A 25842-nucleotide genomic window follows, 5' to 3' on the forward strand; every position below is an offset into this window, starting at 1 on the left:
CTATGATTTTTCGTGTTGTTTAAAAAATTTTTAAACACATTCTACATTTTATTAATGTATATTAAACTCTCTTTAATGGTACATGGACATCGTTTAAATTTTTTGTCAATTAATTTTGTAAAACTTCATAATACTCCCTAAATTAGTTGACTAACCACTATAAAATCGGCAATTCTCTAGAAAACGGAGACAACAAAGGTTCCAACCTCTTTGACCTTCATCATATGTTAGTGAAGGATGTAACTATGCATTAAAATAGAAATTTCATTTTTTTTGAATTTTTCTCAAAATCTATGGGTTAACCACTACAAAAATATTTAATTTTTCGGTAAATGCTCTATATACTAAAGCCTATGATTTTTAGTGTAGTTTTAAAAACTTTAAACACATTCTACACTTTTATTAATGGTACATGGTCATCGTTTTTATTTTTTTGTCAATTAATTTACTAAAACTTCATAATACTCTCTAAATTGGTTGACTAACCACTATAAAATTGCTATTCCCCAGAAAAACGGAGACAACAAAGGTTCCAAACCTCTTTGACCTTCATCATATGTTAGTGAAGGATGCAACTATGCATTAAAATAGAATTTTCATTTTTTTTGAATTTTTCTCAAAATCTATGGGTTAACCCCTACGAAAATATTTAATATTTCGGTAATTGCTCTATATACTGAAGCCTATGATTTTTCGTGTTGTTTTGAAATTTTTAAACATATTCTAAATTTGTGTTAATGTATATTAAACTCTCTTTAATGGTACATGGACATCGTTTAAATTTTTTGTCAATTAATTTTTTAAAACTTCATAGTACTCCCTAAATTAGTTGACTAACCACTATAAAATGGCAATTCTCTAGAAAAACGGAGACGACAAAGGTTCCAAACCTCTTTGACGTTCATCATATGTTAGTGAAGGATGTAACTATGCATTAAAATAGAATTTTCATTTTTTTGAATTTTTCTCAAAATCTATGGGTTAACCCCTACAAAAATATTTAATTTTTCGGTAAATGCTCTATATACTGAAGCCTATGATTTTTAGTGTAGTTTTAAAATTTTTAAACACATTCTACACTTTTATTAATGTATATTAAAGTCTCTTTAATGGTACATGGTCATCGTTTATATTTTTTGTCAATTAATTTACTAAAACTTCATAATACTCTCTAAATTGGTTGACTAACCACTATAAAATCGCTATTCCCCAGAAAAGGGAGACAACAAAGGTTCCAAACCTCTTTGACCTTCATCATATGTTAGAGAAGGATACAACTATGCATTAAAATAGAATTTTCATTATTTTTGAATTTTTCTCAAAATCCTTGGGTTAACATATTTAGGTAATTGCTCTATATACTGAAGCCTATGATTTTTCGTGTTGTTTTGAAATTTTTAAACACATTCTAAATTTTTTTTAATGTATATTAAACTCTCTTTAATGGTACATGGGCATCGTTTAAATTTTTTGTCAATTAATTTTGTAAAACTTTATATTACTCCCTAAATGAGTTGACTAACAACTATAAAATCGCAATTTTCTAGAAAAACGGAGACGACAAAGGTTCCAAACCTCTTTGACGTTCATCATATGTTAGTGAAGGATGTAACTACGCATTAAAATAGAATTTTCATTTTTTTGAATTTTTCTCAAAATCTTAGGGTTAACCCCTACGAAAATATTTAATTTTTCGTTAAATGCTCTATGTACTGAAGCCTATGATTTTTCGTGTTGTTTTAAAATTTCTAAAATGTATATTAAACTCTCTTTAATTGTTTATGGGGATCGATTAAATTTTGTTATCAATTAATTTAGTAAAACTTCATAATACTCTTTAAATTGGTTGACTAACCACTAAAAAATTGCTATTCCTTAGAAAAACGGAGACAACAAAGGTTCCAAACCTCTTTGACCTTCATCATATGTTAGTGAAGGATGCAACTATGCATTAAAATAGAATTTTCATTTTTTTGAATTTTTCTCAAAATTTATGGGTTAACCCTACGAAAATATTTAATTTTTCGGTAAATGCTCTATATACTGAAGCCTATGATTTTAAGTGTAGTTTAAAATTTTTTAAACACATTATACATTTTTATTAATGTATATTAAACTCTCTTTAATGGTACATGAATATCGTTTAAATATTTTGTCAATTAATTTAGTAGAATTTCATAATACTCTCTAAATTGGTTGACTAACCACTATGAAATCGCTATTCCCTAGAAAAACGGAGACAACAATGGTTCTAAACCTCTTTGACCTTCATCATATGTTAGTGAAGAATGCAACTATGCATTAAAATAGAATTTTCATTTTTTTGAATTTTCTCAAAATCTATGGGTTTAACCCCTATGAAAATATCTAATATTTCGATAATTGCTCTATATACTGAAGCCTATGATTTTTCGTGTTGTTTTAAAAAATTTAAACACATTCTACATTTTTGTTAATGTATATTAACTCTCTTTAATGGTACATGGGCATCGTTTAAATATTTTGTCAATTAATTTTGTAAAACTTTATATTACTCCCTAAATTAGTTGACTAACAACTATAGAATCGCAATTCTCTAGGAAAACGGAGACGACAAAGGTTCCAAACCTCTTTGACGTTCATCATATGTTAGTGAAAGATGTAACTACGCAAATAGAATTTTCATTTTTTGAATTTTTCTCAAAATCTATGGGTTAACCCCTACGAAAATATTTAATTTTTCGTTAAATACTCTATGTACTGAAGCCTATGATTTTTTGCGTTGTTTTAAAATTTCTAAATGTATATTAAACTCTCTTTAATTGTTTATGGGCATCGATTAATTTTTTTTGTCAATTAATTTAGTAAAACTTCATAATACTCTCTAAATTAGTTGACTAACCACTAAAAAATCGCTATTCCTTAGAAAAACGGAGACAACAAACCTCTTTGACCTTCATCATATGTTAGTGAAGGATGCAACTATGCATTAAAATAGAATTTTCATTTTTTTGAATTTTTCTCAAAATCTATGGGTTAACCCTACGAAAATATTTAATTTTTCCGTAAATGCTCTATATACTGAAGCCTCTTTGACCTTCATCATATGTTAGTGAAGGATGCAACTATGCATTAAAATAGAATTTTCATTTTTTTGATTTTTTTTCAAAATCTATGGGTTAACCCCTACGAAAATATTTAATATTTCGGTAAATGCTCTATATACTGAAGTCTATTATTTTCACTGTAGTTTTAAAATTTTTAAACACATTCTACATTTTTATTAATTTATATTAAACTCTCTTTAATGGTACATGGGCATCGTTTAAATTTTTTGTCAATTAATTTAGTAAAACTTTATAATACTCCCTAAATTGGTTGACTAACCACTATAAAATCGCTATTCCCTTGAAAAACAGAGACAATAAAGGTTCCAAACCACTTTGACCTTCATCATATGTTAGTGAAGGATGCAACTATGCATTAAATAGGATTTTTTTGTTTGATTTTTTCTCAAAATCTATGGGTTAACACGCCTACGAAATTATTTAATATTTCGGTAAATGTTCTATATACTGAAGTCTATGATTTTTTCGTGTTGTTTTAAGAAATTTAAACACATTCTACATTTGTATTAATGTATATTAAACTCTCTTTATTGGTACATGGGCATTGTTTAAATTTGTTGTCAATTAATTTAGTAAAACTTCAAAATACTCCCTAAATTAGTTGACTAACCACTATAAAATCGCTATTCCCAAGAAAAACAGAGACAATAAAGGTTCCAAACCTCTTTGGCCTTCATCATATGTTAGTGAAAGATACAAGTATGTATTAAAATAGAATTTTCATTTTTTTGAATTTTTCTCAAAATCTATGGGTTAACTCCTACGAAAATATTTAATTTTTCGGTAAATGATCTATATACGGAAGCCTACGACCTTTAGTGCTGTTTTAAAATTTTTAAACACATTCTACATTTTTATTAATGTATATTAAACTCTCGTTAATGGTACATGGGCATCGTTTAAATTTTTTGTCAATTAATTTAGTAAAACTTCATAATACTCCCTAAATTGGTTGACTAACCACTATAAAATCGCTATTCCCTAGAAAAACAGAGACAACAAAGGTTCCAAACCACTTTGACATTCATCATATGTTAGTGAAGGATGCAACTATGCAATAAAATATGATTTTTGTATTGAATTTTTCTCAAAATCTATGGGTTAACACGCCTACAAAAATATTTAATATTTCGGTAAATGTTCTATATACTAAAGTCAATGATTTTTTCGTGTTGTTTTAAAACATTTAAACACATTCTACATTTGTATTAATATATATTAAACTCTCTTTAATGGTACATGCGCATTGTTTAAATTTGTTGTCAATTGATTTAGTAAATCTTCATAATACTCCCTAAATTGGTTGATTAACCACTATAAAATCGATATTCCCTAGAAAAACGGAGACAACAAACGTTCCAAACCTCTTTGACCTTCATAATCTGTTAGTGAAGAATGCAACTATGCATTAAAATAGAATTTTCATTTTTTTTTGAATTTTTCTCAAAATCTATGGGTTAACCCCCTACGAAAATATTTAATATTTCGGTAAATGCTCTATATACTGAAGCCTATTATTTTTAGTGTATTTTTAAAAATTTTAAACACATTCTACATTTTTATTAATGTATATTAAACTCTCTTTAATGGTACATGGGCATCGTTTTAATTTTTTGTCAATTAATTTAGTAAAACTTCATAATACTCCCTAAATTGGTTGACTAACAACTATAAAATCGCTATTCCCTAGAAAAATGGAGAAAACAAAGCTTCCAAACCTCTTTGACCTTCATCATATGTTAGTGAAGGATGCAACTATGCATTAAAATAGAATTTTCATTCTTTTGAATTTTTCTCAAAATCTATGGGTTAATAACCCCTACGAAAATATTTAATTTTTTGGTAAATGATCTATATACTGAAGCCTACGACCTTTAGTGTTGTTTTAAAATTTCTAAACACAATCTACTTTTGTATTAATGTATATTAAACTCTCTTTAATTTTTCATGGGTATCATTAAAACATTTTGTCAATAAATTTAGTAAAACTTCATAATACTCCCTAAATTGGTTGACTAACCACTATAAAATCGCTATTCCCTAGAAAAACAGTGACAACAAAGGTTCCAAACCCCTTTGACCTTAGTCATATATTAGTGAAGGATGCAACTATGCAGAATATGATTTTTTTTTTTGAATGTTTCTCAAAATCTATGGGTTAACCCCTACAAAAATATTTATTTTTTTGGTAAATGCTCTATATACTGAAGCCCAAGATCTTTAATGTTGTTTTAAAATTTCTATACAAATTCTACATTTGTATTAATGTATGTTAAACTCTCTTTTATAGTACATGGGCATAGTTTAAATTTTTTGTCAATTAATTTAGTAAAACTTCATAATATTCTCTAAATTGGTTGAATAACCACTATAAAATCGCTATTCTCTAGAAAAACGGATAAATTTTTTGTCAATTAATTTAGTAAAACTTCATAATATTCTCTAAATTGGTTGAATAACCACTATAAAATCGCTATTCTCTAGAAAAACGGACACAACAAAGGTTCCAAACCTCTTTGACTTTCATCATATGTTAGTGAATGATGCAACTATGCATTAAAATAGAATTTTCATTTTTTTGAATTTTTTTCAAAATCTATGGGTTAACCCCTACGAAAATAATTAATTTTTCGGTAAATCCTCCATATACTGAAGCCTATGATTTTTCGTGTTGTTTTAAAAAATTTAAACACATCCTACATTTTTATTAATGTTTATTAAACTCACTTTAATGGTCCTCGTTTAAATTTTTTGTCAATTAATTAAGTAAAACTTATAATACTCCCTAAATTGGTTGATTAACCACTATAAATTCGCTATTCCCTAGAAAAACGGAGACAACAAAGGTTCCAAACCTCTTTGACTTTTATCATATGTTAGTGAAAAATGCAATTATGCATTAAATAGAATTTTATTTTTTGAATTTTTCTCAAAATCTATGGGTTAACCCCTACGAAAATATTTAATTTTTCGGTAAATTATCTATATAGTGAAGCCTACGATCTTTAGTGTTGTTTTAAAAATTTTAAACACCTTCTAATTTTGTATTAATGTTTATTAATCTCTCTTTAATTGTTCATGGGCATCATTTAAATTATTTGTCAATTAATTTAGTAAAACTATATAATACTCCCTAAATTGGTTGACTAACCACTATAAAATCGCTATTCCCTAGAAAAACGGAGACAACAAAGGTTCCAAACCTCTTTGACCTTCATCATACGTTAGTGAAGGATGCAACTATGCATTAAAGTATAATTTTCATTTTTTTGAATTTTTCTCAAAATCTATCGGTTAACTAACTCCTACGAAAATATTTAATTTTTTGGTAAATGCTCTATATACTGAAGCCTATTATTTTTAGTGTAGTTTTAAAATTTTTAAACACATTCTAAATTTTTATTAATGTATATTAAACTCTCTTTAATGGTACATGGGCATTGTTTAAATTTTTTGTCAATTAATTTAGTAAAACTTCATAATACTCTCTAAATTGGTTAACTAACCACTATAAAATCGCTATTCCCTAGAAACACGGAGACAACAAACGTTCCAAACCTCTTTGACCTTCATCATATGTTAGTGATGGATGCAACTATTCATTAAAATATAATTTTCATTTTTTTGAATTTTTCTTAAAATCTATGGGTTAACCCCTACGAAAATATTTAGTTTTTCGGTAAATGATCTATATACTGAAGCCTATGACTTTTAGTGTTGTTTTAAAATTTCTAAACACATTATACTTTTGTATTAATGTACATTAAACTCTCTTTAATTTTTCATGGGTATCGTTTAAATTTTTTGTCAATCAATTTTAGTAAAACTTCATAATACTCTCTAAATTGGTTGACTAACCACTATAAAATTGCTATTCCCTAGAAAAACAGAGACAACAAAGGTTGCAAACCTCTTTGACCTTCGGCATATGTTAGTGCTGGATGCAACTACGCACTAAAATAAAATTTTCATTTTTTAAAAATAATTTCTCAAAATCTATAGGTTAACTAACTCCTACGAAAATATTTAATTTTTCGGTAAATGCTCTATATACTGAAGCCTATGATCTTTAGTGTTGTTTTAAAATTTCTAAACACATTCAACATTTTTATTAATGTATATTAATCTCTCTTTCATGGTACATGGGCATTTTTAAAATTTTTTGTCAATTAATTTAGTAAAACTTCATAATACTCCCTAAAGTGGTTGACTAACAACTATAAAATCGCTATTACCTAGAAAAATGGAGACAACAAAGGTTCCAAACCTCTTTGACATTCATCATATGTTAGTGAAAGATGCAACAATGCATTAAAATAGAATTTTCATTTTTTGGAATTTTTCTCAAAATCTATTGGTTAACCCCTACGAAAATATTTAATATTTCGGTAAATGCTGTATATACTGAAGTCTATGATTTTTCGTGTTGTTTTAAAAAATTTAAACACATTCTACATTTTTATTAATGTTTATTAAACTCTCTTTAATGGTACATGGACATCGTTTAAATATTTTGTCAATTAAATTAGTAAAACTTATAATACTCCCTAAATTGGTTGACTAACCACTATAAAATCGCTATTCCCTAGGAAAACAGAGACAATAAAGGTTCCAAACCACTTTGACCTTTATCATATGTTAGTGAAAAATGCAATTATGCATTAAAATAGAATTTTATTTTTTTTTTGAATTTTTCTCAAAATCGATAGGTTAATCCTACGAAAATTTTAAATTTTTCGGTAAATTATCTATATAGTGAAGCCTATGATCTTTAGTGTTGTTTTAAAATTTCTAAATACATTCTAATTTTGTATTAATGTTTATTAAATTCTCTTTAATTGTTCATGGGCATCATTTAAATTTTTTGTCAATTAATTTAGTAAAACGTTATAATACTCCCTAAATTGGTTGACTAACCACTATAAAATCGTTATTCCCTAGAAAAACGGAGACAACAAAGGTTCCAAACCTCTTTGACCTTCATCATACGTTAGTGAAGGATGCAACTATGATTAAAATAGAATTTTCATTTTTTTAAATTTTTCTTAAAATCTATGGGTTAACTCCCAACGAAAATATTTAATATTTCGGTAAATGCTCTATATACTGAAGCCTATGATTTTTCGTGTTGTTTTAAAAATTTTGAGCACATTCTACATTTTTATAAATGTTTATTAAACTCTCTTTAATGGTACATGGCCATCATTTAAATTTTCTGTCAATTAAGTTTTTGAATTTTTCTCAAAATCTATAGGTTAACTAACTCCTAAAAAATATTTAATTTTTTGGTAAATGCTCTATATACTGAAGCCTATTATTTTTAATGTAGTTTTAAAATTTTTAAAGACATTCTACATTTTTATTAATGTTTATTAAACTCTCTTTAATGGTACATGGGCATCGTTTAAATTTTTTGTCAATTAATTTAGTAAAACTTCATAATACTCCCTAAATTGGTTGAGTAACCACAATAAAATCGCTATTCCCTAGAAAAACGGAGACAACAAATGTTCCAAACCTCTTTGACCTTCATCATATGTTAGTGAAGGATGCAACTATGCATTAAAATAGAATTTTCATTTTTTTGAATTTTTCTCAAAATCTATGGGTTAACCCTACGAAAATATTTAGTTTTTCGGTAAATGATCTATATACTGAAGCCTACGACTTTTAGTGTTGTTTTTAAATTTCTAAACACATTCTACTTTTGTATTAATGTATATTAAACTCTCTTTAATGGTACATGGGTATCGTTTAAATTTTTTGTCAATTAGTTTAGTAAAACTTCATAATACTTCCTAAATTGGTTCACTGGCCACTATAAAATCGATATTCCCTAGAAAAACAGAGACAGCAAAGGTTCCAAACCTCTTTGACCTTCGGCATATGTTAGTGATGGATGCAACTATGCACTAAAACAGAATTTTCATTTTTTCAAATTTTCTCAAAATATATAGGTTAACTAACTCCTAAGAAAATATTTAATTTTTCGGTACATGCTCTATATACTGAAGCCCATGATCTTTAGTGTTGTTTTAAAATTTCTAAACACATTCTACATTTGTATTAATGTATATTAATCTCTCTTTCATGGTACATGGGCATCGTTTAAATATTTTTGTCAATTAATTTAGTAAAACTTCATAAAACTCCCTAAATTGGTTGACTAACAACTATAAAATTGCAATTATCTAGAAAAATGGAGACAACAAAGGTTCCAAACCTCTTTGACCTTCATCATATGTTAGTGAAGGATGTAACTATGCATAAAAATAGAATTTTCATTTTTTTTGAATTTTTCTCAAAATCTATGGGTTAACCCCTACGAAAATATTTAATATTTCGGTAAATGCTCTATATACTGAGGCTTATGATTTTTCGTGTTGTTTTAAAAAATTTAAACACATTCTACATGTGTGTTAATGTATATTAAACTCTATTTAATGGTACATGGGCATCGTTTAATTTTCTTGTCAATTAATTTAGTAAAACTTCATAATACTCCCTAAATTGGTTGACTAACCACTATAAATTCGCTATTCCCTAGAAAAATGGAGACAACAAAGGTTCTAAACCTCTTTAACCTTCATCATATGTTAGTGAAGGATGCAACTATGCATTAAAATAGAATTTTCATTTTTTTTGAATTTTTCTCAAAATTTATGGGTTAACCCTACGTAAATATTTAATTTTTCGGTAAATCCTCTATATACTGAAGCCTATGATTTTTTCGTTTTGTTTTAAATTTTCTAAACACATTATACATTTGTATTAATGTATCTTAAACTCTCTTTCATGGTACATGAGAATCGTTTAAATATTTTGTCAATTAATTTAGTAAAAACTTCATAATACTCCCTAAATTTGTTGACTACCACAATAAATTGCTATTCTCTAGAAAAACGGAGACAACAAAGGTTCTAAACCTCTTTGACCTTCATCATATGTTAATGAAGGATGCAAATATGCATTAAAATATAATTTTCTTTTTTTTTGAAGTTTTCTCAAAATCTATGGGTTAACCCCTAGGAAAATATTTAATTTTCGGTAAATGCTCTATATACTGAAGCCGATGATCTTTAGTGTTGTTTTAAAAATTCTGAACACATTCTACATTTGTATTAATGTATATTAAACTCTCTTTAATGGTTCATGGGCATAGTTTAAATTTTTTGTCGATTAATTTAATAAAACTTCATAATAGTCCCTAAACTGGTTAACTAACCACTATAAAACCGCTATTCTCTAGAAAAACGGAGACCACAAAGGTTCCAATCCTCTTTGACCTTCATCATATGTTAGTGAAAGATGCAACTATGCATTAAAATAGAATTTTCGTTTTTTAAATTTTTCTCAATATCTATGGGTTTTGATTTTCGGTAAATACTCTATATACTGAAGCCTATGATTTTTAGTGTAGTTTTAAAAAATTTAAACACATTTAAATAGGTATGTACGAATAAAACACCTAGTATTTTAGTATTAGACAATAATTTCAAAACTAATACATGTATAGCGAAGGCAGGAAAATAAAAAATAAAAAAAACACTGATTAGTTCAAATTATATCTCAATATAAATACAGAAAACTAATACTGAACATTCAGCTGTTATATCTGAATTAGAGTTAATTAAAAGAAACTTCTAACATAAAAAAAAAATTACCCAACACCATATAGTTTCACATACATACACCATATAGTATATAGTTTCATACACACAAATATTCCAGTGATAAAATACAACAAATTGACATCATAGACAGAAAAAAATATTCTGAGCGAAACCTAACCACTAGTTGATTATATAGAACCAAAATCAAATAAAATAACACAAATGATTAAAAAAACTCATATTTAAAATCCCTTTTAGTTGAGGATAAGATAACTTTGGTGTAGTCAGTTCTGAGTTTGTATTAGGTTAATTTGATCATTGTTTATTATTTTGAAGATACATATTTATTATATAAAGTATAACTTACTAAAATAATTTTTGAATTTAGGCTAATTGGTCCTTCATATTTTTATTACACTAAATTAGTTTGCGGTTTGGATTTCCATGTTAAAAAATATATCTTGTGATCTAAGAAGACACATTAAACCATATGACTTGAGATTCATGAAATTAGTTAACACTTTTAAAAGTTAAAAAAATATATATCTTAAAGTTGAAAATACAAGTTTTACAAAAACTAACGAAGAAGAATTCCGTAGAAGTCTTCTCTCATTAGCTAGAAACATTAATAAGCATAAATGTTGTTAACTTCATAATTATCACCAAATAAGTTATGAATTTCATCCAGAAGCCCTAATATTGACTAGTATACATGAATTAACAAGAAAATGTTAAAAACTCCTTATAGTTCTAGAGAAAATAAAATTTTATTAAACGTTGACGTAGACAACTTCCACGGAAGTCGTCAGAAAGACTTACACGGAAGTCTTCTGGTCAATGCATAGGTTAGTTTTGCAATTGACTTTATGTGTAAGAAATTTGAATTTTCCTAGACGACTTACATGGAAGTCATCTAGGATAAACAGGTTAGTTTTGCATTTGACTGGATTGTGTTAGAATTTGATTTTTCCTAGACGACTTACACGAAAGTCGTCTAACAAAAAAATTAAATTAAATTAAAATATTTATTTTTTCTAGATGGTTTCCATGTAAGTCAGTTTCAGGTTACTTTTACAATTGAAAAATAAAACTTAAATATTTTATTTTATCCAGATGACTTCTATGTAAGTCTTCCGGCATAGAGCTTACATGGAATTCTGTAATAACTAAGGTTTGACCAGAATCTCGGAATAAAATCTTGGAAGACTTCGTGTCATTCGTCTACCGAAAGACTTACATGGAAGTCGTTCGGATAAAATTAAATATTTAAGTTTTATTTTTCTATTGCAAAAGTAACCTGAAATGACTTACTTTGAAGTCGTCTAGTAAAAGTAAATATTTAATTTTTATTTTCCGTTTGACGACTTCCGTGTAAGTCTCTAGGAAAAGTCAAATTTTTTACACAATCTGGTCAAATGCAAAACTAACATGTTTATCCTAGACGACTTACGGGGAAGTCTTCTCTAATTTTTTTTTAAAACAAAGAAAACTGGAAGATTTCCAGAGAAGTTGTCTCTAAAAGACACACATAAAGTCAATTGCGAAACTAACCTATGCATTAACCAGAAGACGTCCATGTAAAAAAATGATTTCATGGCTTTAACACTCATCGGAGAAGACTTACACGGAAGTCGTGTAAGTCTTCTGATGGACAGATCTGGAAAAAAATGATTTCATAGCTTTAACGAGTGAGATAACTTGTTTAGCTTCTCCAACCACACAATATTTCACCACCAAAGAAGCTTACTTGTTAAGGACCACGAATCATGAGCTTGAATGGTATTAAAAATTTTAGAATCAAAATCTTGGGTCTTTTGGATGAATATAGAGAGAATGTGAAAAAGATGTTGTTTTTAGTTCATAATAAATGAGATATAAGGAGTCAAAATAGATTTTTAGGTGCATTAAGATCTTCAAATTGGTTGTTCATGGTGGTTGGTGTATTGATGGCAATAGCAATATTATAAATACATGAAAAAGATGAGGATGAGATAGTAAAAAACTTATTTTCGAAAAAAAATAAAATAATAAGAGTAATGGCATTTTCGTACTCTGAACTTTTCAGGTGAATAAGGCAAATGAAAGTTTCAAAAAATCATGGGTTAGTTTTGTGTTTGACTTTGAATTTTGAGTCATATTTGCAAAAAAATCCTAAAAAGAACTCATATTTAAATCCCTTTCAGTTAAGTTCTGAGTTTGTATTAGGTTAATTTGATCATTGTTTGTTATTTTTAAGATACACTAGATCTCGATCTGTGCAACCGCGCGAGTTTTTGTTTTCATTTATTTTTATATAAACATTTTGTTTTCAATTCTAAATTGGTATATATTTTAATATATATGTGTCTATCAATTTTTAAAACATAATAAGTTTACGGTATGTTTTTTTCATTGAATAGATTGTTTCAAACTTTCACATGTATTTGTATCTTCTTCTATATATATATGTTTTTTCGAATTATTATTTCATTATTAAAATCTTAACCATATATATAAAGATTAGTAAAATATTATTTATTGTCATATTCAAAAATATTGTAACATTTCACAAATTTAGAAAGTTTTTAAAAACTTAAACTTTCCGCTTCGTAGATTTATATTATCGAGTAAATCATTAAATATTTAGTTTTTGTTTAATTTTTAAAATAAACTATATAGTTTAATATTTGTTTTCATTGGTTTAAGTTAGTAAAATTAATCATTGTGAGATGATATGATTTCTGTTATTTAAAAGAAATCTTTATAATTTTAAAAGTTAACATCGATAAATATTTAAATAATTAATATATGGATGCATAATATTACAACATTAAATTATATCTATTTAATTTATATTATCTATAAATCCAATGAATCATCTATTGTTTAAATCTAATTATTGATAGCCCAATAAAAATTTCTTGTAGGCCCAAAATTTAAAAGATAAGATTACAGATTAAATCTAACATGATTTTCTATGAATATGTCCATTTTTAAAAAATCACACATAAATCAAAGTTGTGACTTTTGTTTTAATATATAAGATATTTATTATCTCTATAATATTGTTACAGAAGTCAGTTTCTTATGTGTCGCGCTCACGTTAACTCTCACGATGGTTGATTACACTGATACCCTTAATGAATTAAAACTATTACATTTAAATAATATTATTGAAATTAATATATATTTTCCTATTTATAATTTTCCAAATAACATATATAATAAAAAAGGAAAAGTTTTAAAATTTTAAAAACAAATTTAAAAACGAAAATATATGTATATATAATATAATTTCATTAAAAAGGAAAATTCACAAAATAGAAATATTCCATTTAAAAAATATTTTTCAATAACATAAGTAATAAAATATTTCCCTATATCTATATTTTCTTAGATAAAAATATATATTTACATATAATGTGATTTCATAAAACAACATTCACACACATAATCTTGATATTAGAAAAAGAAATATTATTTCTTTTAAAACATAATTTTAAAAAATACAAAAAAATATATATTTTCAGAGTATTAGAAATAATTTTTATATATCTATAAATAACAAAAAAATAGTTTATAATTAGTATTATTGAAATGTTTTATTTAATTTCACATATTTAGTTGACTATAATATCTTTCAATTACTGCAAAAAAAATCTATAAATTATATTCTACTTGTAATATGAATTTTAAAATACAATCACACAATTTTTCTAAACTGCTTATTTTTAGAAGATATTAAAAATAAAAAGAATTAACAATAAACATCTTTTGATAAAATAATTGCAAAATATTTTAAAATAACACAATGCTATATACTTTAATGAGGTAGATATGTTATATTTTATAATTATTAAAATTATTTGTTTTCATAATATTTAATTTACTTTTATATATTATATTTTTAGGTTTGTGGAACTTAATAGGACTATAATTAAAATACCAAAGCAAATCTGAATTATCATTTTTAAGATTATTTAAATTCAAAAAATATTTTAATTATTGTAAATATTAATATGTATTCATGAGCTTCCGAAAATTTATTAGTTACTTATGTATGTAATTTCATATTGATTATCGCTTTATTTTCTGATATTTTTTTTTTTAAAACAAGTCAACACATAACTTGATAAATATTATGACACTACATGCATATTTAAATGATACATAAAATTAATTTGATTTTACTTAATTATAACAAAAAAATAATTATACTTCAGCTTGAATTCAAAAGAATATATGTAACTCAATATACTCACAACATGAATGACTCGACTAATCCAACTTATATCTAAAATCATAGATTTAACTACAGGAAAAATATATAATTTTATAATATTAATTTATTTTATAAATGCAAATTATAGGATGACTCAAACATATTAACAAATGAAAATAAAATATTAACCAACTTTTATAATTTAGATCTTTTGAAAAAATTATATATATGCATGAGCTGTAGAATATTATCGTTATATTAATTTATGTAATGTGGAATCAGACACTTTAGTTTATTTTATATTTCATTTTAAGCACAATACATCTTGAGCTATACATAATCTTCATTAAATATATTTACATATCTAAGACAACAACAAACATAAATACAAATAAGAAAAATCATAATTTTAATATATTTAAAATAAAAAATATTATTGTTGAATTTAGAGAAATATATGCAATCTAATATTCTCAAATGATAACTAAATCGACTGTAAAAAATAACAAAACCGAATAGATATAACATATCCAGATGGTTCTTAGGATGGGATTTTTAGCGAAATATAAGAACTCGTCTCTTAACTTTTAACTAAAAAAGCTAAGAACCGGTTCTTAACTTTTTTAGTTAAAAGTTAAGAGACGGGTTCTTATATTTCGCTAAGAACCCCACCCTAAGAACCTCCCATTAATCATGCTCGGAATCTAATAAGAGGAATTAATCTGCTATTGTGCCAGATATGAAAAAAGAAATTATATGCTTTAGGCTCTCGACATATTTGGACGAGTAAAAAAAATTCCGTTTAAGCAACATTTACGTTATGTATTTATACGAGTTTTTGTGGGTTGTAGGTTCACCAACCAATATGATTTATTTATTTCAGATTCAGTATCTTTTAAAAAAACAAATAAAATAATAAAAATTTGTCGAGTTATATTATTATTTTTTTAAAGTAATAATTATCAAAAAATAATTTTTTTTAATACTGTTAATGTTGTCAGCAAAACTCTAAACTCTATTTATACTAGATTATCCTTAGGTTAACATGCTTTTTTTGCAAACTGCCATGCAAAATGCACGGTAGATGTTAAGCTACGAGTTACAGTCTTACAGACAACAATCATGGAACAAAACCAAGCGCTTGTAGCTTGGTGGTAAAGGAGGTATAGTTGTACTGCCCGCCACCCGGGTTCGAGTCTTGGCCACAACGGATTTAACATCTTTTCCGTTGGAGCGCTGGACCCCTTTCGGGGGATAGTTGGGAATGTGGCTGCCCAGATACCAGAGTTATAAAAAAAAACAAAAAAAAAAACAATCATGGAACAACAAATAGTCGTCATCTTTAAAACATGGTAGACTTCTATGTATAGTTCAAATAGACAAACACAATGTTATTTCTTGTGGTGCGTGTAGCAAGTTTAACATGTTTCTATTACGTTAGAGAAGTGTTTCAGATTTTGTATAAATGTTACATGTGAGAGACACACGAAAGAGAGAGATTTCTGAAAATATGAAGTCTCGACTTGTATTTCACAAAGGTTACAATTGAACTATAGAGAAAGAACAATCTAGAAATTCTCATCTATCCAGCTATTATCTTATCACAACAGCTAGAAATTGAATTACTCAGCACAAATGGGAGGATAAAAACGGTTGTTTGAGTTTATCTCCTCTTGTCCCGTACACTCAGCTTTAACTCCTCTATTTTTTTAACCATATGACTATTGTTTGGAAAGTAGCAGGGCTTGAGTCGGGCCATCTTTATGCTGGGCTTCGTCATCTGTATTGTTGATACGACCCATAACTGTGTTATCACTAACGTCTCTTCGTTGTGTTATCATCACTAACGCTTTTAAACCACAACGAATGAAACACACTGTTTTCTAACATCTCAACGACACTGTTGTTTTTTTTTTTTTTTTTTCACAAATTGATATATATTTCATAAAGAAGAGTCCAGCAGTTAAGCTTTACAACAACCAAAGGCCATAAACATCATCCTATCAAACATCCCAAAGGATAACGAACACACCAACAACAAACATTAACAACCAAAAAACCTTCTTCCAAAAAAAGGAACTTCCAAACTACCTGTACAAAACAGACGAACGTCTTTCACTATCAAAGAGAGAGTCAAGCCAACGAGGGTGACCAGCAGCAACGTAAGACTGTAATAACCCCAAGCTGTTGACACTTTGAGCAATGAAAGAAGCACCTCTAATGGAACCCCATGAAACTACCTGCAAGTCCCAATCTTCAAAAACCTGCAACTTCAAACGCATTTCAGCCGCTTGAACCTTAAGAGCAGGACAGCCCTCTGTCTTAAACACAGCTCCAAATAAATCTTGAAATTCTGACACAAAGATCACCTTAGGTTTTTTCAGACTACTCATGCTCTCAATAGCCCACCATAAAACTTCACTTTTAGCATCAAGTAAAGAAGAAAAACCCATGAAAGATCTTCTACTGTGTTCTCTAACCACTCCTTGACAATCTCGCACAACCCACGAAGCTCCTGCTGTGTTAGAAACACCCGACCAATCCAAACCCACCTCACAAGTAACCCAACCAAACGGAGGACACACCACCTCTGAGTTCTCGAACTGCGAGTTCCCATCTAAAGCAAGCTCTGTTTCAAACCAAAAGTTCAATAAGTTTAATACAAATCGCTTTAATTCTCAGTTTGTATACATCTAAATCTAATTAGACTATATATCTTGTAGTATCATACGTGGCAGACAAAGAGTGGTCGTTCACCAGCAAAGACAGTAAAATTAGATTACTCAACATGTTTTCCCTGAACTACCCTCATCCGACAAAAAGATTGAGGGGTAGTAAAGGAAAGTATATATACCTATAAAGATGTCTTAAGGCTCCTCAGATCTAAAACGCAACCTTTCAGACCAAAACCTCATCCCCAAAGAGAGAAGGCAGTGAGATAGAAAACGAGTCTCTTCTCTTCCTTTATAAATCCCATTTTACAAATTACAAAATCTCCCTTTCCCTCTCTAATTCTCTCTTCTTCTTTGTATATATATATATAAAGCCTTCTCCTTTTCAAATCATTTGAGGGTTACGGAACCCTAGATTCGAGACTTGAGATCTGCAAACTAACGAAAGGTCTGATTTTGATTCTTACCCTCTGTTTCTAATTGGTCCAATCACTCGGATCTGGTTTCAGTTTCCTCGTAGCTGTTTAGAATTGGATCTCAGATTCTCTCGATTAGTTTCAGCAAAAGCTGTCTATCTCTGATTGTGAAACAATTATTATCTGTCTCGTGGATGCTTGTAGATTCACATGAGTTTCAATTACACTGTTTGTGTCGAGATCTAGCTGATTTGGTTGTGTTTAGGGATGGCTGAACAAGGAATGGAGGGGAGTCAACCAGTTGACCTTATGAAGCATCCTTCAGGGATTATTCCAACTCTTCAGTGAGTCCTCTCCTCTCTTGTCTATATAAACACCCTTTTTATAGATTCTTGAGTTTGTGTTTTGTGGACTGACATGGTTATAACTTTTTGTCTGTTTTGTTTGTTTCAGAAACATTGTCTCGACAGTGAACTTGGACTGCAAGCTTGATCTCAAATCCATAGCTTTGCAGGCTCGCAACGCTGAATATAACCCCAAGGTTCGCATTCGTTTCTTGCTGTAGTAGTCATTAGTCTTTCTACAGCTCTGTATTTAAATGTGTTTTTTTTCTCAGTTCAAACTAATTTTGTTTTTGTATTTTGAATATAGTTTAATCTTGCTTGTGTGTCTTGTTCCAGCGTTTTGCTGCAGTAATCATGAGGATAAGAGAGCCAAAGACTACAGCGTTGATCTTTGCTTCTGGGAAAATGGTATGTTATATATTGGCTTTATACCATTTCTTGATCTACCATGTTCATGTTTTAACCTGTTGTCTACTGTTAGGTGTGTACCGGAGCTAAGAGTGAACATTTTTCAAAGCTGGCTGCGAGAAAGGTACACCAGTCTCATTTTCTTTTCGTATTCTAGGAACACTGTAAGTCATAACTTGATGTAATTGCAGTAGGTGTTTTATTTTCTACTATTGTTAAAGAACTCTTTTTTTGTTGTTGTTCAGTACGCTCGGATTGTTCAAAAGCTTGGCTTTCCTGCAAAGTTCAAGGTACTTAATGATCTATCTCTGATACAACATACACTATATATTGTTCCATTCGTTTTGTTATACAGTCTAGTAATGAAATTTTCTGTTTACGATATGCAGGATTTCAAGATTCAGAACATTGTAGGGTCTTGTGATGTCAAATTCCCCATTAGGCTTGAAGGTCTTGCATACTCTCACAGTGCTTTCTCAAGTGTAAGTGATCACCTCAAGAGTTGTATAGCATTAGATGGAGATAATTGGTCTGATGGTTCTCCTCTCTCTCCAGTACGAGCCTGAGCTGTTCCCAGGACTGATATATAGGATGAAACAACCAAAGATTGTGCTACTGATTTTCGTGTCAGGGAAGATTGTTATAACTGGAGCCAAGGTAAATAATCTTACTTTCTCTCAGTTGATTTACACATTTTGTCATGAAAAAATACTTTGGTCATCTGATGAAATCCTTGGGTTACACTTATCAGATGAGAGAAGAGACTTACACGGCCTTTGAGAATATCTACCCAGTTCTTACAGAGTTTAGGAAAATCCAGCAATGATAGTATGTAAGTTTCCAACATTCTTTTTTTTTTCATAGCTCTTGAATGAACCACAAGTGGTTTGATTATAGATCTTTTTTGTACAAGCAGAGCCTATACATCAAAAATCAAAGAAAACATGTTTGGATTGCCATGAACTAGAGATCCCAGTGGTGGCAAGCGCTTGGTGAGGTTAATTTCCTTCAACAAAGGACTTGGTTTGATTCAGATTGAAAACCAGAATTTGTATATACAGAATGGAGATTCCAATTCTGTTTTTTTGGTTCTGAGTTTCTTCCAAGTATCATGTTTCCTGTAATGTTTGTTTTATTAGTGAACCGTACCCAAATTGTTAAAGAGTAACTTAGAACTTCTCTGCTAACCCTGTGTAATAAGACACCAAGACTCTGTAATAAACTCCTTTAAGCAGATTTGCAGTTTTAGTCTCTGAAATGTTTGGAGTATTAATAGATCTGTTTTAACGATTATTAAAGCGGTTTTTGGTGAATCTTTGATGGATTTAGGCAAGCATTTCATTGCTTATCATTTTGTCATATAAACACATAGTACTGCATAAGATAGCTTTTCATAATACATAAATGTAAAACAACAAACTATAGTTCACAAAGTTATCTGAAGAAACAGATTGAATGGCTAGTAATTAACAGTGGACTTGATTGCATCCAATATCTGCACCAAACGTGAAGACCCATGATTAGATAATGCCTTTTTTTTTTAAAGGGGAAGATAATGAGGAAGATGAACTTGCCTTGTTCTTGGTGGGCATGTAGAATGGCTCAAACACAAGAGGGAATGGTGTGTCCAAACCACAAACTCTGCTTACTGGTGCTTCTAACTGCAGACAAAACGGCAGTTAAAAAAACCACTTAATCTCTTCTAGATGAATTAAACCTTAAGCTTTTTACCTTCAAGAAGCAACGTTCGAGGATTGTTGCAGAGATCTCTGCTCCAAAACCTCCCGTCACAGGAGCTTCATGGCTTATCTGCAACCCCAAAGCCAAAAGCAATCCATAAGAACGACCACACAAAAACAAAAACCTGACAATTGCTTGAAACTTACAAGAAGCCTGCCAGTCTTTTTAACGGAGGCCTCAACTGTTTCTTTGTCCCAAGGCAACAGAGTCTTGAGATCTATCAGTTCACATGATATTCCTTCCTGCATTATTAATTCAAGACCCATGTTACTAACTTTGAACCAATTATCTTTCAATTGAAAGATAAAATCTAAAACCTTTTCCGCGTCCAGACAAGCTTGTTCCATCACAGTAAGCTGAGCTCCCCATCCAACAAGCGTTATGTCATTGCCTTCTCTAATAACCTGACAACAACCCCATCTTTTTCAGTCTAAAAGAAACACTTTTGATAAGTAAACATATTATAATACCTCGGCCTGTGATAAAGGTATCATATAGTCATGCTCTGGAACTTCTTCTACTGCTTGACGATACAGCCACTGAAAAGAAGAACAAAGCTTCTCAAGATTTACACTCGAGAAGAGAAGCTGATTTGTGGTGTAAGAGAGAAAGAGAAGTACCTTTGGTTCAAAGAAGACAACAGGATTTGGATCACGGATAGAGGACAACAACAGCCCCTTGGCTTCTCGTGGACTCCGAGGGATAACAACTTTAATACCAGGGACATGGCAGAAGAAAGCCTCAGGTGATTGTGAATGGTAATGTCCACCATGACCAACAGCCCCATACGGTGCTCTTATTGTAAGTCCTATGATAAAAGACCCTAATGAGTAAAAGAGATACTGATGGCAAGTTAAAGACAAGGTTTATACCTCCACAGTTGAATTGGTTACCACTTCGGTATCTGAACTTTGCAGCTTCATTAACAATCTGTGAGTTAAAACCTCTTATCAGAAACTCAGCAGTAGAAAAATCAAACTCTAAGGTGGGGAACACTCTTTTTACCTGATCAAAAGCAGGATAAATATAGTCTGCAAATTGAATTTCTACAACTGCTCGGTTTCCCTGTGAAGATCAAACACACATAGAGTTCACAACTTCAGAAATATAAAGGAGACAAGAAAGAACTCACCATTGCTGCTAGACCAATACCAAATCCAACAATGCCCTGAAAGTTTTATATGAATGGCTCATCAAGAACAATAAAGACTAGAGAAACACATGAAGCAGCAGGTCAAAGGATTCAAAGATACATTACTTACTTGCTCACAAAGAGGAGTATTGAAGACACGGTTCTTCCCGAAGCGTTCAGCTAATCCTGTTGTGCAGCGAAAAACTCCACCAAAGCCAACATCTTCCCCAAATACATAAGAGCTTCCCACAACAAAAAAAGAGAGTTCCAAAAGTCCAAAACAAGATCAGTCTGATGTCTTAAAGACAAAGAACTCAAAATGGTTTAGACAACAAGTAAATGAGAAACCAGAAACTTCAAGAAACAGGCTTTTGCTATCTCAAACACTTTGAAGCAAAAGGAGGAAGAAGAAGAAGATCTTACCGAGGATCGGTTTCCAAGGCGATGTGAAGAGCTTGGTTGATAGCTGAGTGTAGGTTCAACGACTTCACGGCTTCTGAATCACACGCCGTCGTGGAAACCATCCGTGATCCGTGAGCAGAGCCCGGAACAACTAGTTTCCGGCAGAATCTGCCTAAAAGAGACGCCATTTTTGCAAAAGATGAAAGCTTTCGACGAACCCACCAAACAATCAATCTGAGAGAGAGAGAGAGCTTTTATTTATTTATGGCAACAGTCTCAACCACTTCGTGAGAGAGAGAGAGAGAGAGAGATAAGATCAAAGCTGAGTCCTTTTAGATGAAAGTTAACAGATTTTTCTAAGTTAATCTCACGGAGTTATTGAAGAAGACGATACCCATGCCACGTAGGATCCGACACGTGAATCGATATCTTCGAGTTGCAACTGACACTTTTGTTTTAATTTTCAACAAAGTTTTTTTTTTAACAAAAATTTTCAACAAAGTTCTAGCTGCAAATCGGTCATTAAAGCGGAACAATTCTTTAATGCTACTCAAACTGGTTTAAACAATGATAAATTAATTAAAAATAATCTAAATTAATTAAATTAATATAAATAAGCTTAAATTTTTCAAATCCACACATTATCGATAATTTTTTTTTATGTCTAAACCTATATTACATGAAATCGGAAACGGGTATGTGGAAACGGAATCGTATGGAAACGTATAAACTAGATTTTTTAAAATATTAGGAAGTGGGTACATATTGAAAGTGTATATCCAAAAAGTATATATATATATAAAACATAAAATGATTTTATAAAACTTATGACTAAAAGTATATGATTCAAAATAAATAAAAATCACTTATTCATTCCTTTAATTATAAAAATACATTAAGCTTATAAAAATATTATAAAATTAATTATTTTAAATAGTTCAAAAATATTTGTTGTAATATATTTGAATTTATATGAGATCTCTTACAAAAAAACATTATGCATAAAGATAATTTATAGTATTAATTTTGATATTTGCATATTTTGTATTCTCCCAATTTTAATACTATTAATTTTGAATTTTTTATATAATAATTATTCATGACATTGAATTTTTAAAATGGAAGCATAATTTCTAAATAGAAACGTAAGCTTCTAATGTTTTTTAAAGAGATATTTTTAGAAGTGTATTAAAAACCAAATTCCGAGAACTTCTACAAGTTTCCAATTCTGAGTCCAGTTTCGAAGCAAAAAGCGAACATACAACGAAGCTTCCGTGCTACCTAGCTCTAAACTTCGCTTGGATCTCAAAACTAGAATAGTCTCTTTAGAGCATCATTAACTCTAGCAACTCATTAGGAGTGCTTAAATTTTATTTTTTTTAGTTTTTTTTCTGACTAAAAAAAATTAAAAAAGGACCAATCGCGGGCCGCCACATGTTGATGGGGCCCGCAAACAGAACAAAACAACGACGCTTAAAGAAGCATCAGAAGCGCTGCTGCTTCTTCTTCTTCATCTCTTTCCTTTCTTTTTTAATTAAAAAATTGCTAATCACCCCTTAAGCAACCGTGGATAATGGTGGTGTAAGCAGTTTTATCACCGAGAACATTTTAAAAAGAAAAATCAATCAAACGTAAACACTAACGCCGACTAATCCAATTTTAAAACATCACCAAACTTTGAACAATAATTCGATTTAAAACAGAAGTAAATCCTCGTACAAATAATACCGTCAAAGACAGTAGTACTAACTTTATTTTTCCTTAACGATTATTTAATTTGAAAGTAAATTACGAATATGAGATTTTAATTACAACAACGCGACAAACAAACGTACAATTAAGAAAACTGATAAAACGGACAGAGATTTATTCAGACCGAACTCGGTGCTTAAGACAAAACCGCCTCCTTAAGATTTCGTGTATTCTAATCCTTTTCCCGGTCAACAAACAAAAAAAAAAACTAAACTCCACGACATCGTTTCAAAAGAAACTGAAGGTTACGCGCGAAGTAGTTAGCGCGTATAGGTAAAAAACAAACAGAGGATTATTTGCCTCGTCTCTCTCTCTCTCTCTCTCTCTCTCTCTCTCTCTCTCTCTCTCTCTCTCTCTCTCTCGATTTTTCCGTCAAAATAGAATCGAAGAGGAAGAGAGGATAAAAGAAAACAAAAACAAGAAAGTACAATTTTTTTTCAGATACAGAACTTCTTCTTCTAAATCCTCTGTTTTATTTCTTCTTCTATGTTTCATATAAATAAATTGTTGGAACTCGTTTTTGACAAAATAGTTTTAGATCATTTGTGGTAAGTTTCCGAGCGAAAACTTTCGTTGGAATAACCGGGTGTTGGACACTATGAAGTAGTGTACCTATATGTCAAAATCGAAATTGGTTTTGAATGAGAAATGGAGGTCCAAAATGTGTGTTTTCGAAAGCTTTATAGCTTTTAAATTTGGCTAATTATAGAAACAAAAACTAGCAAATGCACACATTGGATGAAGAAAGAAAATCATACCTTTATGATTTGTATCGTAACGTAATGATTATGATCCTCATTCTCTAATTTCTATATAAAGGCTTGCTAGCCATTTAGAAAAGATGCACATCCAATATAAACAAAACTACTTTCTCCTACTTCTTTTTTTGTTTTGTGTCTGAGAATATAACATAGAAATAGGTTCGACAGGCTTTGGTTCTCAAGTGATGTGAGACTGAAGATATAGGCAATTGTATCATGGGATTCTTAAACATATCAAACCGGTACACTACGGGCGTTTAAAAGATTAAGGAAAGAGATCTAATCTCGACTCTATTTCAACCTAATTTTTTTCCAACTACGGTATTATATTGTTGTATTTTTTATTCATGTTATTTGTAAATTTTTGCTTTACATATCAAATTTGCCTATCTAGTAAATTTGGTGCATACATAAGAAACACACACAAACACTGTATCTTTGCTTCTGTCTCTCCCCACAGAATAAAAGTTCTGATCGTGTCTCTTATCGTTTACCCCCCCCCCCCCAATACCCATCTTCTCGATCTCGTCTCTTCTGTAGTTTATTTGTTCCTCTCCAAGTTTTCAGGTTTTTTTAATTTTTCAGATTTATTAGGGGTTCTTTTCCTTTTCTGTTTAAATTCATTGAATTCTCTGAAATTAGTACTTTTTAATTGAAAAAATTTCAAAATTTAGTTCTTCATAATTTTTGCCCAACTCTTAAAGTTTTGTGCGCTGGTAGGATCTTATGTCCTTCTCTTTTTTCCTGCATTTTTTCTTCTCCTTTTTCCTGCTTCAATCATAAAATTGTATTACTTGATAGAAAACTCAAAAAAAAATTAAAGTATCAAGAACAGTTATGATTACTTACTAGGCTTAAAGAGGCTGAGAGAATAATTATTAGGTGATTTTCTCAGGCGATTACTTCTTCGAAGCTCTTCTGCTTCTCTTTCCTCTTCTTCGTTCTCTTTATCAGGGTGCTCTTCGTCCTCTTAATTCATTTCGTTCATGTCCTCTTCTTGGCTCCCAGTGCTCTCATCATCCTGATGCTCTTGTTGAATGAGAGTATCACCACTCCCGCCTACATTCGTCAGCTCTGTGTGACCAGGAGAACGAGACTTATTCATTTCGTTCCAGTCATTAAAAAGATCTCCGCTATTTAAACTCTGAGACGGATCATGTTCCTGATTCTCAGGATCTACGTTATTCTGAGACTGATCACCATTCCCGGTTATAATCGGTTCCTGAGACTGATTCTGTTCCTGAGACTGATCACCAGGAAAAACATTTTGAGGCGGTGACTCTTCTGCTTGATG

The 25842-nt window shown here is 29.9% G+C and overlaps 2 protein-coding genes and 1 long non-coding RNA gene across 4 annotated transcripts; 1 reads left to right on the top strand and 2 right to left on the bottom strand.

Moving 5' to 3' along the window:
- Positions 1 to 7494: 7494 nt before the first annotated feature.
- LOC117127393 lies at positions 7495 to 9837 on the bottom strand. Of its 2 annotated transcripts, none has more exons than XR_004450390.1 (2): positions 9692 to 9837; positions 7495 to 7733 (listed from the first exon to the last, which is right to left on the bottom strand). It is a non-coding gene; the product is annotated as an uncharacterized LOC117127393 (long non-coding RNA). The 2 variants fall into 2 exon arrangements; XR_004450389.1 differs by lacking the exon at positions 9692 to 9837 and adding an exon at positions 8635 to 8797.
- Positions 9838 to 17786: 7949 nt separating this feature from the next.
- LOC103832582 (TATA-box-binding protein 2) lies at positions 17787 to 20009 on the top strand. Its single transcript, XM_009108626.2, has 10 exons — positions 17787 to 18041; positions 18275 to 18353; positions 18463 to 18550; positions 18690 to 18761; positions 18835 to 18885; positions 19007 to 19051; positions 19151 to 19243; positions 19317 to 19418; positions 19513 to 19593; positions 19678 to 20009. The coding sequence occupies exons 2-9, from the start codon at positions 18277 to 18279 to the stop codon at positions 19585 to 19587; spliced, it is 603 nt and encodes a 200-aa protein (XP_009106874.1). The 5' UTR covers positions 17787 to 18041; positions 18275 to 18276; the 3' UTR covers positions 19588 to 19593; positions 19678 to 20009.
- A 72-nt stretch (positions 20010 to 20081) lies between these two features.
- On the bottom strand, positions 20082 to 22389 carry LOC103832583 (2-oxoisovalerate dehydrogenase subunit beta 1, mitochondrial). Its single transcript, XM_009108627.3, has 12 exons — positions 22057 to 22389; positions 21764 to 21875; positions 21634 to 21669; positions 21507 to 21566; positions 21374 to 21431; positions 21122 to 21309; positions 20972 to 21040; positions 20819 to 20905; positions 20648 to 20743; positions 20493 to 20570; positions 20336 to 20422; positions 20082 to 20256 (listed from the first exon to the last, which is right to left on the bottom strand). The coding sequence occupies exons 1-12, from the start codon at positions 22221 to 22223 to the stop codon at positions 20221 to 20223; spliced, it is 1074 nt and encodes a 357-aa protein (XP_009106875.2). The 5' UTR covers positions 22224 to 22389; the 3' UTR covers positions 20082 to 20220.
- Positions 22390 to 25842: the final 3453 nt, after the last annotated feature.

Source organism: Brassica rapa, chromosome A08 (genome assembly GCF_000309985.2).
Source record: "Brassica rapa cultivar Chiifu-401-42 chromosome A08, CAAS_Brap_v3.01, whole genome shotgun sequence".
Taxonomy (NCBI): Eukaryota; Viridiplantae; Streptophyta; class Magnoliopsida; order Brassicales; family Brassicaceae; genus Brassica; species Brassica rapa.

Coding starts and splice junctions, on each gene's coding strand:
- LOC103832582 (XM_009108626.2), top strand. CDS start 18,277: ATGGCTGAACAAGGAATGGAGGGGAGTCAACCAGTTGACCTTATGAAG. Junction 18,354..18,462: donor GGGATTATTCCAACTCTTCA/GTGAGTCCTCTC, acceptor TGTTTGTTTCAG/AAACATTGTCTCGACAGTGA. Junction 18,551..18,689: donor ACGCTGAATATAACCCCAAG/GTTCGCATTCGT, acceptor GTCTTGTTCCAG/CGTTTTGCTGCAGTAATCAT.
- LOC103832583 (XM_009108627.3), bottom strand. CDS start 22,223: ATGGCGTCTCTTTTAGGCAGATTCTGCCGGAAACTAGTTGTTCCGGGC. Junction 21,041..21,121: donor TTGTCTTCTTTGAACCAAAG/GTACTTCTCTTT, acceptor TCTTCTTTTCAG/TGGCTGTATCGTCAAGCAGT. Junction 20,906..20,971: donor TACCTTTATCACAGGCCGAG/GTATTATAATAT, acceptor GGTTGTTGTCAG/GTTATTAGAGAAGGCAATGA.